The sequence below is a fragment of the Zootoca vivipara genome, chromosome 12 (genome assembly GCF_963506605.1).
Source record: "Zootoca vivipara chromosome 12, rZooViv1.1, whole genome shotgun sequence".
Classification (NCBI taxonomy): Eukaryota; Metazoa; Chordata; class Lepidosauria; order Squamata; family Lacertidae; genus Zootoca; species Zootoca vivipara.
The window spans coordinates 23,043,870-23,056,539 of record NC_083287.1 but is presented as its reverse complement, the minus strand read 5'-3'; the positions used below and the strand labels follow the sequence as shown (position 1 = coordinate 23,056,539).

The 12,670-nt window shown below is 40.8% G+C and overlaps 1 protein-coding gene across 1 annotated transcript in view; it reads right to left on the bottom strand.

Annotated features, from left to right (window-relative positions):
* Window positions 1–5,380: 5,380 nt before the first annotated feature.
* SKAP2 (src kinase associated phosphoprotein 2) overlaps window positions 5,381–12,670 on the bottom strand; it is a 105,615-nt gene continuing 98,325 nt past the window's right edge. The window contains exons 12-13 of the mRNA XM_035128877.2: window positions 7,435–7,536; window positions 5,381–5,566 (exon numbers count right to left, since the gene is read on the bottom strand). Coding sequence (XP_034984768.2) covers window positions 7,444–7,536 — 93 coding nt within the window. The 3' untranslated portion in view covers window positions 5,381–5,566; window positions 7,435–7,443. The remainder of the gene's footprint in view (window positions 5,567–7,434; window positions 7,537–12,670) is intronic.

The window sequence follows — 12,670 nt, the reverse complement described above, 5'->3', positions numbered from 1 at the left end:
ACGATCTTCTTATAACATGGTTCGTAAATCCTTTATGGGTTTTTTTCTTATCATACCATAGATATGAATGCCAACCTGCTCTGTTGTCAAATCCCTCCAAGTCCAACAAGTCCGTATTTTCCAATGTTATCCATTCTTTTATCCAACAGAGACATGACGCTTCAAAGTATAATTTCAAGTCTGGCATGGAGAATCCGCCTCTTTCGGTCTTGTCTACCAATATTTTATATTTTATTCTTGGTTTCTTCCCCTGCCAGACAAATCTTTGTAAATCTTTTTGCCATTCCTTGAATTGTCTTGTCCCCTTTATAATAGGTATTGTTTGAAACAAGAATAACATTTTGGGCAATACGTTCATCTTTACAGCTGCAATTCTACCGAGGAATGACAACTTCCTCCTATTCCATATCTCTAAATCTTTCTTTATTTCTTTCCATACCAATTCATAATTATCATTAAACAAATTTATATTTTTGGTTGTCATCCATATTCCAAGGTATTGTACCTTTTTTACGATCGCAATACCATATCTTTGCTGCAAATCTTCCTTCTCTTCTTTACCAAAATTTTTTATCATCATTTTCGTCTTTTGTTTATTCATTTTAAATCCTGCCAATTGTCCAAATTCTTCAATCACTTCTATCACTTCAGCAACACTTTCTTTGGGGTTCTCTAAAGTTACAACTACATCATCTGCAAATGCTTTCAGTTTGAATTCTTTCGCACCTAATTTAATTCCTTTGATGGATTGTTTTTCTCTAATTCTGTTTAGTAGCACTTCCAAGACCGTAATGAACAATAACGGGGACAGCGGGCATCCCTGTCTGGTCCCCTTTGTGATTTCAAATTCATCTGTCAAAATATTATTTACTATCAATTTTGCTCTTTGTTCCGAATATATTGCTTCAATCCCATTCAGGAAACATCCCCCTACCTTCATCTTTTCCAGGTTCTTTTTCATAAAATGCCAAGATATATTATCAAAAGCTTTCTCTGCATCAATGAACATCAGCGCCGCAGGTTTATCTATCCTAACCTCCAAGAATTCTATCACGTCTATAATATGTCTTACATTATCTTTTAATTGTCGGTTAGGTAGAAAACCTGCTTGGTCTTTATGGATCAAGTCCTTCAAGATCTCTTTCAATCTTGTTGCCATTATGTCTGCAAAAAGCTTATAGTCATTATTCAATAATGAAATTGGTCTGTAGTTTTTTACATCTAAACCATCTGAACCTTGCTTCGGTATCAAAGTTATATAAGCTTCTTTCCATGTGTTTGGGGTCTTTCCTCCTTGAAGTATGTTATTCATTACTTCCACTAATACAGGGATCAACTGTCCATTCAGTACTTTATAATATTTTGCCGATAGTCCATCCGGTCCTGGCGCTTTTCCTTGCTTCATCTTCTTTATCGCATTCTGGATTTCTTGTGCAGTTATTGAGGCATTCAATATATTCTTCTCTTTTTCCATAATTTGCTTTAACTTATGTTTCTCCAAATATTCATTTATCTTTCTAGCATCTTCTTTTCCTTTACTATACAGGTTTTTATAATAATTTTGAAAGGCCCTTCTGATTTCTTTTGGGTCTTCAATTATTTCTTCCTGAACTTTAACCCTTTTCTTATATGCGACAACCGCGGCGAGGACATTATTAGCCCAAAAATGGAAAACCCAGGACTTACCGACAATTGGAGACTGGCAGACAAAGATGATTGAATATGCAGAATTAGCGAGACTGACTAGCAGGATTCGAAACCAGAGGGAGACAAGGTTTCTAAGGGATTGGAGTAAATTTGTGGACTATATGGAAATGAACTGTAAAGGTTTAAAGACACTTGCAGGCGTGAAATAAATCCTACGAATTGACCCTAAAGATTAGATACAAAGGAACTGCGAGATAAGAACTGATTAGAAAACCTTTTGAGGGGAGGGAGGGAAGTCAAGCTCGGCGGAGCATGTTTTTTTGGGATGTTTGTATTTTTGAATGTTTGTTTATGTGTTTGTTTGTCTTGTATAATGTTTTAAATGTGTTTATTTTGGAAAATTTAATAAATAATTATTAAAAAAAAAAAAGAATCTGGGATCTTAAAGAGATTTATAGTACAATGAACTGTCTGCAACAGTATTATTATTATTGAATCTGCTGCAAGAAGTGTTCCACTAATCCAGGGCTAGGCAACCTAAGGCCCGTGAGCCGGATGCGGCCCAATCGCCTTCTCAATCCAGCCTGCGGATGGTCCGGGAATCAGTGTGTTTTTACATGAGTAGAATGTGTGCTTTTATTTAAAATGCATCTCTGGGTTATTTGTGGTGCCTGCCTGGTGTTTTTACAAGAGTAGAATGTGTGCTTTTATTTAAAATGCATCTCTGGGTTATTTGTGGGGCATAGGAATTTGTTCATTTAAAAAAAAAATTCAAAAAATATTCCGGCCCACCACATGGTCTGAGGGATGGTGGACTGGCCCACGGCTGAAAAAGCTTGCTGACCCCTGCACTAATCCTTCTGAAAAAGAAAATATTTCACTTTTTTAAAAAAATCCCACATTTCCCCATGTATATATAGCATGTTTACTTGCAAGTAAGCCTCACTGAGTTCCAATTCTGTGCACAGGATTATAAGTAAGAGTACTAGTACCTGGCACTGAGCTATTTCATTTCACACGAGAACCATTTAACATGCCATTCCCTCACCGGTCACTACAAACAGGGCCCTGTTCCTGAGATTATAAGGTATGGTACCCATAATCACTAGCCATCTTTTTACAGGGAGATTGGCTCAAGGCTGAAACACAAGAGGAGAAGATTTGCACCTCCACTATTGCCAATCCCCGAGTTTAACAGCAGGTGTCATGTCTGCGCAGGTTTTTGCCGCGCTGAAGAACACAGCAGCGGAATTGTTCCCCGTGGCAATTTGTTTTTAGCGTGCAAACGTGGCAGTGTCTGCTCTCGTAGCCCTGGCCGTGCGAAAGGCAGATACCATTAAACAAGAGGCAAAGAAGTCTTTAGAACAGGGGGGGCTCCGGAGCATGGAAGCGCGCAAGCAAGTGAATTACTGCAGGCAGTGTATATGAAATCGTTATATAAGGTGGCATGGCTGCATCACGGTGGCACTGCAATTGAAGTCATTTGTATTAGCCCTTACTCCTCTGAATAAATTCAGATGACAGCTCCATTTCATTTCTTCATTCACACTGGAGGCCAGATGGCATTAGAATCATTTACTTCACCTTGTTGTGTTTAATTACTACAATCAACACACTATTTTCCAAATTAATCATAACAAAGTAATTTCATTAGTAACACAGCAGGCTGTTGAATTATTAGCATCATAACGGTTTGCAAACAATTAAACTTTATTTGAACCTTAAAAATTTGCAGCGTGGAACATTATTGCAAGATCTTAATGGCGGCAGAGTACAAATCCACGGTACAGAGCAAATAATCAAGCAAAATGTTGCATAAAATATGACTTGCAAAACAGCTCTCTTAGTATTCCAAGGAACGCAAAGGAAATATAAGTAAACAATGAGAACAAAGCAATTAGCATATATTGCAACGTTCTCTTCTGTTTGAGACACATTAACGGGGGGATTCTCCCATTCCCCCCCCCAAAAAAAGGTTATGGTATTTGTCAAGATTTCAAAGCAAACATTTCACCCCTTTTATTTTGCCGGGTTTATTCCAAGGCATGTCTACTTAAAAGGTGGGGATGCGGTACATTTGAAATATCTTCATTTGCAGTGTGTGTGTGTGTGTGTGTGTGTGTGTGTGTGTGTGTGTGTTTGCTAAATAGATCACTTTATACTGCATGAGGGGGGGAAGGTTATGGAAATAATAAAACTGCTGCTGTCTATATTCTCCTATCAATAGGAAAAATTGTTTGAAGATCTGTCATTCATCAGCTGGCTAAGGACTCCCTCTCCTGGATTTACATGAAAAGGGGAAGGGAGTCCTACAAATATTTTAAGTCGCAAAAGATTCATCTGAGCGTGATGGTGGGGGATGGGTTTTCCCAGAAGCCCAATATGCTGTGAAAGTCTACTGCCATCTACTGGCAAACACTGGCAGTACAGAGAAGTCTATTCCTCTCTCTCCCCCCCCCCCTTCAGATCAGTGCTAAGTAGCACTGATGTAATTTCTGGTTTGTTTGACTAGCATTGCTTCTCGGGGATTTAAGACAGCTCCTCCACAAACCTGAGGAAGTCTTTAGTCCTTTGGACTGGATTGGACGGCAATGCTTTGGCTTGTAAGCAGACATGTTTGAATGCTCCCCACCCCACCCTCCCGGGGAGGAAAATCTCACAAACAAGAGAGTTGGAGCCAGAAAAACAGCACATGTCTACTTAGAAGTAAGCCCCTTTGAGTTCAGTGTGGGACTTGCTCCCACAAATGTGAGTGTAGCAAAGCATACCACGTTAGTCACATTTAGGTCTCAATTAGCTACCGTACTAACATGTGACCACAGTGGGAACATTATTTGCTTCTTTTTGGAATGATTCCGGAAGGGGGACTTTTTGCAAACATGTTCAGGAGCGACAACACACACGTCCTTTTCATGGTTTGCTTCCCCCCACCCCCCACCCCCCGGCAGCATGGCTCACACTCTCAGTTGGTTTTATGACATGTCTCAATGACATGTTGGTACATCGTTACATAATCCCTCTATTATGCAAATCCTGGTTTTCTGAGGATCATCTATAGACTTACCAAGGAAGTGTGAAAACAACAGAACCAGAAAGAGGAAGCAAAGACAGTAATCTCCCCCCATCCCCCTCTAAAAAAAGAAAAGAAAAATATTCAGGGTTGCTGGTGGGGGGTGGTTGTCGAAAACTCTACAATGGCACTGCATCTGGCCTGAAGATATGTAAGAATGTATCCTAGAAAGTGCAACATAAAGCATCTATAATCAAAGACTGCTCTCTCTATATATATATACAGAGAGAGAGACTGATATATATAATATTTCACATCATATATAATTTGCTAACACAGTGTCGTCGACTTTTGCATTTTAAAAGAATGTGAAAGTAATTAAAAATGTAAAATACCACTAAAGTAAAATGTACCGTTAGAAAAAAGAAATGAGGAATATTTCACATCCAAGACTCTCTGCTGTGTATAAGACGTAGAAGCTTAACTTTTTTGGAGATGTCTTCTGTGTCACTTGTGTTAAAATGAATGCGAGACGGTCCATAATCTCTTGTAGATTTCCCTGACATTTATTTCAGCTGCAGCAGCTCAGGATACATATCCTGTGTGTGATGCCTGTTTTGCAAAAGTATAACAAATGCCTGAACGCAACAGTTTTTTAAAAAAATAACTCCGATGCAAAATAATTTGAGTCCTACGATAAGCAGAAATTATGATTATTTAAAAAAGAAAGGTTAAGCTTAATTTATACGTCAACACTCACAATAAACATGAAATATAAAAATACAGCATTAGAATCAATATGTAGAAGTGCAATATATTAGGGTTAATGCTCTTGCTAAAATCTAGGCACCTGCAGATTTTTCATTGGCATACTCCTATGCCAGGCTTCATGCAATTTGTAGAATCCACCTAATGAAAGAAAGAAAGAAAGAAAGAAAGAAAGAAAGAAAGAAAGAAAGAAAGAAAGAAAGAAAGAAAGAAGCCCACAGTTAATGTGTAAGAAAATACTCACACCTCTTCAAAATGAATGGCAATCCTTGAATACTCTACACCTAACTCCAGTGAACTGGTTTTCCCCATGGGTGCAGATGAGCACACGCAAAACTGCACAAACCACTCAGGCAGACAGACATGGGACTTATTTTCTATGATCAGTCACCACCGATCCAGACTACAAAAAACTAAAGGTAAGAAGACTCAAGCAGAATGCTGTGTTTGTTCTGCATCGTTTATCTGCAGTGTCCAGAATTTAAAAGAAAAGATGGAGGCAGGGCCTTAATAAAATTCACAAGCCCCACCTTCCTCAATTTTAGCCAGATTGTGCCCATTACAGATGTCTAAAAACCATAGATCAGGAGGTCAGACACAAAAGGTAAGGGGGCTGGGTCCCCTTGCTCTACTTAGTTCCTCCAGGAACATAAATTCTGTCCATCCCTTCTATTGCTTGGCCAACAGCAGCCATCGATGGCAAGCTGGGAATCTCCCTAAAAAAAGCTCTTGCGGCAAACGGGTAGCAACTATCCCACCAATGCAGAATGACTTCCCTACATGGTGCCATCTGATTGGCTGCATTTGCGTTATCACGGAGTGAAACCCAGAGCTGAATTAATTTAAAACGGCAGAATCCAGGAATAATCTGGAGCTGTTTTGCCTTGGGAGGAGAAACATACGCAGATGAGTGGGATTTGCGGTTTTAAGCAAGCCATGACCCCAAGCCAGCGTTAGCATTACTGGCGATGTAAAGAAATCCTAGGAAGCAGCATGAAGCACCACTTCTGTCCTCTGAATGGCCTGAAAGCCATTCATATAAGATCATTCCTGTAATGTGGCATTTGGACACATGGAAGCACCCTGACATCATCATCAGGCTGTTGTGTATAAGGAACGTGGCTAACAGAGCTTGCCATGATGGGAATTCTAAAGCAAAATAATAATAATAATTTTAAAAATCACTTTGACTGGATCACGCTCAGAATTCGCCTTAAAAGAGTTTTGGGGCGTATACAGACACCACATTATTTGAGCCACTATTTGCTCAAATGAATGGTTTTTGCCTGCTGGTTTTGCTCAGGAAAAAGCCGTTCCGAGCGTCTGAAGCAGAACCACAAGTGCACACAGCATTTTATGGGCTTTGTGTGGCACACACACACACACACACACACCCGCCGCCTGGTGCCTTCCAGATATTTTGGACTACAACTCTCTTCAGCCACAGCCAGGCCTGCAGCAGTAGATAGTTGCAGTCCAAAATATCCAGGCTACCACCTGATGTCATAAAGCCCCCTTTTCCCTCTCTCCCATCCTGGAAGCCATTTTGTGCTCATGGGTATGATATTATTACAACTAGTGTGAATTAAAAAGATTAATACTAGCTCCTTTGAGAAGAAGTGGGGAATAGAATTGTGATTACTGTTATGGTTACCATTATTGGAATTAGAATTAAAGTTTACTGAATGTACAAGTGCCTCATCCCGCAAAAAGGAAAATCCATTGTGACTCCTGCTTCAACATTGCATCTGCAGGCATCCTCAAAAAATTGAGGCAGAAATACGGTGAGTCACCCGGGAGGGATGTGGAAGACTTATTTCCTCCCATTATACAATAGTTTATTTTATTTCACTTAAAACTACACTACGGGTCCATTTTTTATTTTGTTTTATTTGCTGCAGTCTTTATTAACAGAACTCCAGCGAAGATTCCAGGAAAAGAAATCTGTATGAAACAGAGAGCAAGGAACATATAAGCCATTACAGAAGATTGAATTAAAATGTACTTACCCGGGCCTCTCAAATATCATACATCTCCATTATGTAGGCTCTAGGCACCAAGCCAATGGTTCCTTTCATTTCTCCTACCCACCAGCCAAATCTACCGTACTCCTAATTGAAAACAATATGCAATATTAACCTTTAGTCTGATATAAATGCAATAGAGTTTTTGCATGTGACTCCTTAGGTTTCCTCCTTATATACAGTTACAAAAGCATGAATGGAAAATTAAAACATTAAGGAATTGTGTGTGTATGTGTTTCTGAAGCACTTGAAATGCAGTTAAGCAAAACAGGAAATTACATTTTTAAAGACTATCTGTTACTACGTCCTAGAGAGAGAGACAGCGAGAAAGAGAGAGTTGAGAGAGAGAGAAATACTAACTACCTATAGCAAGCCAAAATTCACTCAATGAGCAATACAGAATGTGATTATACTAATGTCTTGGTTTGTAGTGTTTGTATATACGTCTAGTTGTTGTTTTTAACAGTAATATCCAAACCATGCAGCCTTCATTGGGCTTATTTCATTCCTGGTTACCCACTTTGCTTTTCCTCAGTTAATGGTTCACCTTGAACTTGCTGGTTTTGCCTGCTTTGCCCCCCCCCCTGCCCCCACCTCCGCCGGCTAGTTTTGAAGGAGAAATAAACCAACGATCTCTGGCTCAATATTATGTCTAAATCAAGGATCGTGGCTCATTTCATGCCAAACACATCACGATCTGGAGCCAAGGTTTGTTCTTGGCTTACTAACTGTGGTTTGAACAAAACATACTAAAAAACCCAGGAATGGACACAATACTAACCAAAAGATCATGGTTTGCGTCTCCCACACTCAAGTGGGGAGCAGCAAAGTGAGCGAGATCAGGACATCATTAACTGTGGTTTACTGTATCGTGTGAACTGGGCTGTTGTGTGTTGTGGGTTATGGTTTGGTATTATAAACAGTATATTATTATTATTATTATTATTATTATTATTATTATTATTATTTTGGAATACAGGTCATGAGGCTCATGGGGTGAATTCCCCTACAGTCAGGGAGCCTTAGTCTGCCTTCTTTTTACATTCTTTCATCCAAAACCGTATCAACAGCTGACATTTGAAAACTAATACTTTGTAATAAGGTACGGAGATCAGCTGGGAGCCATTCAGTAACGCAGCCTTGAGCCGTAAAGAACCGTGGTTAGTTAAGTTCACATATATGCCAAGTTAAGTTGACGTAGAGGGGCGATGCTCCCCACACGCAGCCTCTATATCCCTTCTCAGAATTCACCATTGCTTTATGCGGAAAATTCTATCACAGTTCTCATATGCCTGACAGGTGACTAATGCATTTTGGTTTGAAATCTGCTTAGGCGTGGCGAGATAAATCTGGAACAAAACAAGTATATGATAGTTTAAGGAAATAATATTTTCCAAAAAGCAATACCAAGTAAGAGCATTGCGGGATCCAAATTTAATCTCTGTCCCTCTGAGGTAAATATTGTTAAGATCAATCCTAACAGCAGCTCAATAACTTCCAGCTGCTGAAATTGCCCCAATCGTACGCTGCGTGGAGCAGGCAGCCGTATGAAAACAGAGAGCTCATTCCAAAACCAGGCTGACAGTGACCGCATGAGGGAAAGCAGAAACACAGAGAGACTTTGATATAGGAGAGAGCATAAACCTTCTGTTGGAGTATGTTGCAGTATAAAGCAAGCTGTTTTCTACCTGAATCTAAGCACTGGTGGCATTCCGATTGGATTCCGGCATGCATGTGAGATGCAAATTTTACCTGTCCTTTTCTATAGATTATAGGAAAAGGATTGAAATTATGCCCAACCCTTACAGGGATATCTTCAACAATCTGGTTCACTCATGCCATATATATTATCCCCAAAACCCAAGCCATCCATCTCTCATAAATGCACGTCTCCCAGTCATTTCCACCCATTAGCCTGGATTGTGCTGTTCAAACAATCAAAACTACACCATGCTTCCTGAAATATGCCACACTTTTTTTTTCATTTTCCTTAATTTATAATTTGACATTAACTGGTGAGAAAGCAAGGGAACTTCTTCTGTAGGTAAATCAATGATGGTGGATCATGGATCTGTCAAGTCTGAATCTGTCAAGATATGATCCTGGTGCCTCTTTGTAAATTAAAAAAATTAGAGATTTGGGGGGGGGGGTCAATGAAATCAAGGCTATTAATGGCTACTCAGGTCGGTGGGTAGAATCCAATGCTCAGATTCTGCTTTGGGGCTTCTTATGGGCATCTGGTTGGCCACTGTGGGAAGAGTATGTTGGAATAGATGGGCCACTGGCCTGATCAAACAGGCTCTTCCCTTGCTCTCAGATAAAAAGTTGTATTCTGGCTAGGATGGCTATACAGAATGTTTTACATGTTTTATACATGGAAGACAGGCAAACTAATATCAGTGTACTGGAAGAAGCAAAGATTACCAGTGATGAAGCAATGATTCTTCAACATCAACTTCATTGGACTGGTCATGTTGTGCGGATGCCTGATTATCGTCTTCCAAAGCAACTACTCTATTCCGAACTTAAAAATGGAAAGCGTAATGCTGGTGGTCAGCAAAAGAGGTTTAAAGACTGTCTCAAGGCAAATCTTTAAAAATGTAGTATATACACTGACAACTGGGAAACACTGGCCTGCGAGCGCTCCAGTTGGGGAACAGCCTTTACCGAAGGTGTCATGGGCTTTGAAGAAACTCGATCTCAGGACGCAAGGGAGAAACATGCTAAGAGGAAGGCACGCTTGGCAAATGCACACCGTGATCAACTCCCGCCTGGAAAGCAATGTCCCCACTGTGGAAGGACGTGTGGATCCAGAATTGGCCTCCACAGTCACTTACGGGCCCATTGTTAAAACCGTGTTTATGGAAGACAATCTTACTTGGCTACGAGTGGAAGAAGAAGAAGAAGAAGAAGAAGAAGAAGAAGAAGAAGAAGAAGAAGAAGAAGAAGAAGAAGAAGAAGAAGAAGAAGAAGAAGAAGAAGAGGAGGAGGAGGAGGAGGAGGAGGAGGAGGAGGAGGAGGAGGAGGAGGAGGAGGAGGAGGAGGAGGAGGAGGAGGAGGAGGAAGTGTGTGTATGGTCGTGTCTGCGTGCGAGCCCACACAGTTATACCCTAACATAAACAAGATGGCAGTTTTCACGATGGAAGCAATCTTTTATTTTATGCCTAACTTCACCTGGATATTAAAAACAAAGGTTATGAGATACGCTAAGCATGTTAATTTAACTGAGCACCTACAACGAGAAGCACGCCCAGGCTCTGCTTTGAAAGCCCTGCACCTTCAGGGGGACAAGAGAAGTCCCAAGGCAGAAGTGGGATTTCCCCTTTGCCCATTGGAGTGAATGGCGCTGGTTCATCAGCGCAGACAGCAACCAGGCCGCTCTGCCAGGGCAAGAACGACTCTCCTGCTGCAGTTTCGAAACGACTGTTCTGGGGCCAAAACCCTTAAAGGCAAAGAGGAGCTTTGCTGCCTCACCAGGGGTTCAGATGTTCCAGCTGTGTGTTTGTGTTTAATAAACACATGTTTCATCCCACATTAGGCTGCTTAAATATACAATCCGTGTCCCTGCAGACTTAAAGAGCGAGCAATCACTCACGATGCCAGCCCTCACCTGTGCGGGAGGGAATGGTGCCAGGAAAGCTTTCCCCCCCAAAAAAAGAGAAAGAAGAGAAAGTGGGGGGGGACACACACCGCCACTTTCTGAACACTAGCCATACAAATCGTTCATAGATGGGGCAGGGAGCAAAACAACGTGAGGTTTGCGGAAGGCTGCTTTAGTTAAGTGATCATTAAAGGCTTTTACGACTAATGGCAGAGAATAAAAGCAGTCTCCTAAATTACAGAATGGAAATATCCCATGCAGACATTTCAGGAACTTGGAAATAACACGTATTTTGCGGTGCGGGTGGGTTGGTGGGTGGAGAGAAAGCGGCTTCAGAAGAATCCAATTAAATTAAATTTAAAACCAAATTTCTCTTCCTTTTTGAAAAAAACAATTTCTAGCTGCTAAGGAATATACAGTTTAATGCACTTGCATGAAGCTAAACTAAACTCGAAGATGAAGTGGCTGGTGATGTAACAGTCTAGTAAGCTAATTTATAGATTGGCTGCAGACATCGGCCCAGAAAGAGGGAGAAGCCTGCAACCCAGATGCTTTTATTTTATCATTACTATTCTTGGTATGAGCCTCACGAGCAACATGAATCCCAATTAGAGCATTTGTAGTATAAGCAAGTAGGAAGGAAAACACAGGCCCCGCTTGATTGGGGACGCCATATTTTAACCTTCGGCTGGAGTCATTATTGCAGAGAGACCCCTTTCTAACCAGTTAATGTATTTACATCTGTCTCTTTTTTTAAAAAAAGAGTGCTTCTGACTTTCATACGCACACAAAAACCAATTTGATCCTGCTCTTAGAGCTCTGTTACAGATACACTACTTACAAGTGACTCTAAAGGTAATTGATTCGGGCTACTCTGAGAGTCATACATGCTAGTTATTGAACTAGCACGCACATATGGAATAAAAAGCCTTAACATTCACCTCCGGGGAAAATATAAGCATTAGGGCAATTCATATATTCTAGGTTCCTTGAAAACCAACAAGCTGCTGCCATGCATTTTGATTCATGGCTCGGGGGTTGTGCGTAAGTGGGAAAGCACATACGCTTGTGCAAGGCAAGGCAACCCCACCTTGTTCCCCTGTGCCACACATCCCACTGTGAGGGTCTGTCGCGGGCAAGGGAATGCAGTGATAGCGAGCCAACAGATCTCTGTTGCACAATCAGAGATCAGCTCAATCTACTCCGGATTCAGCCATTTATTATTAGTACATCGACTCTACGAGCAGCAAAATATGACTGATTGCATTGTATCATAATACAGGTAAGATGCATGTAGCCCCTCCTTTGTAACTAAATGCTAAGAGACAAAATAATTTATGCTATGGAACAGCTCCATATCATTCAGGAGGGTGCAAAGATTCTGTTCATTACAGGGAGGTCTCTCGAATTTGAAAGCCGGTCTTTATCCTACAGCCAGTGAACGACAGCATCCATCAGCAAATTATTTAATATTTGTGGGGAAACAGCACCGTGAGAGCCTGTTGTGTAAGCTGTTTATTTATACCTTATTCAGGTATGAATAAGCCTACTATCTGGTATTCCTCAGCATATGTAGGTGGAGCGTGTGTTCTTCCCATCAGCTCCAGCTTGGGCAATTGA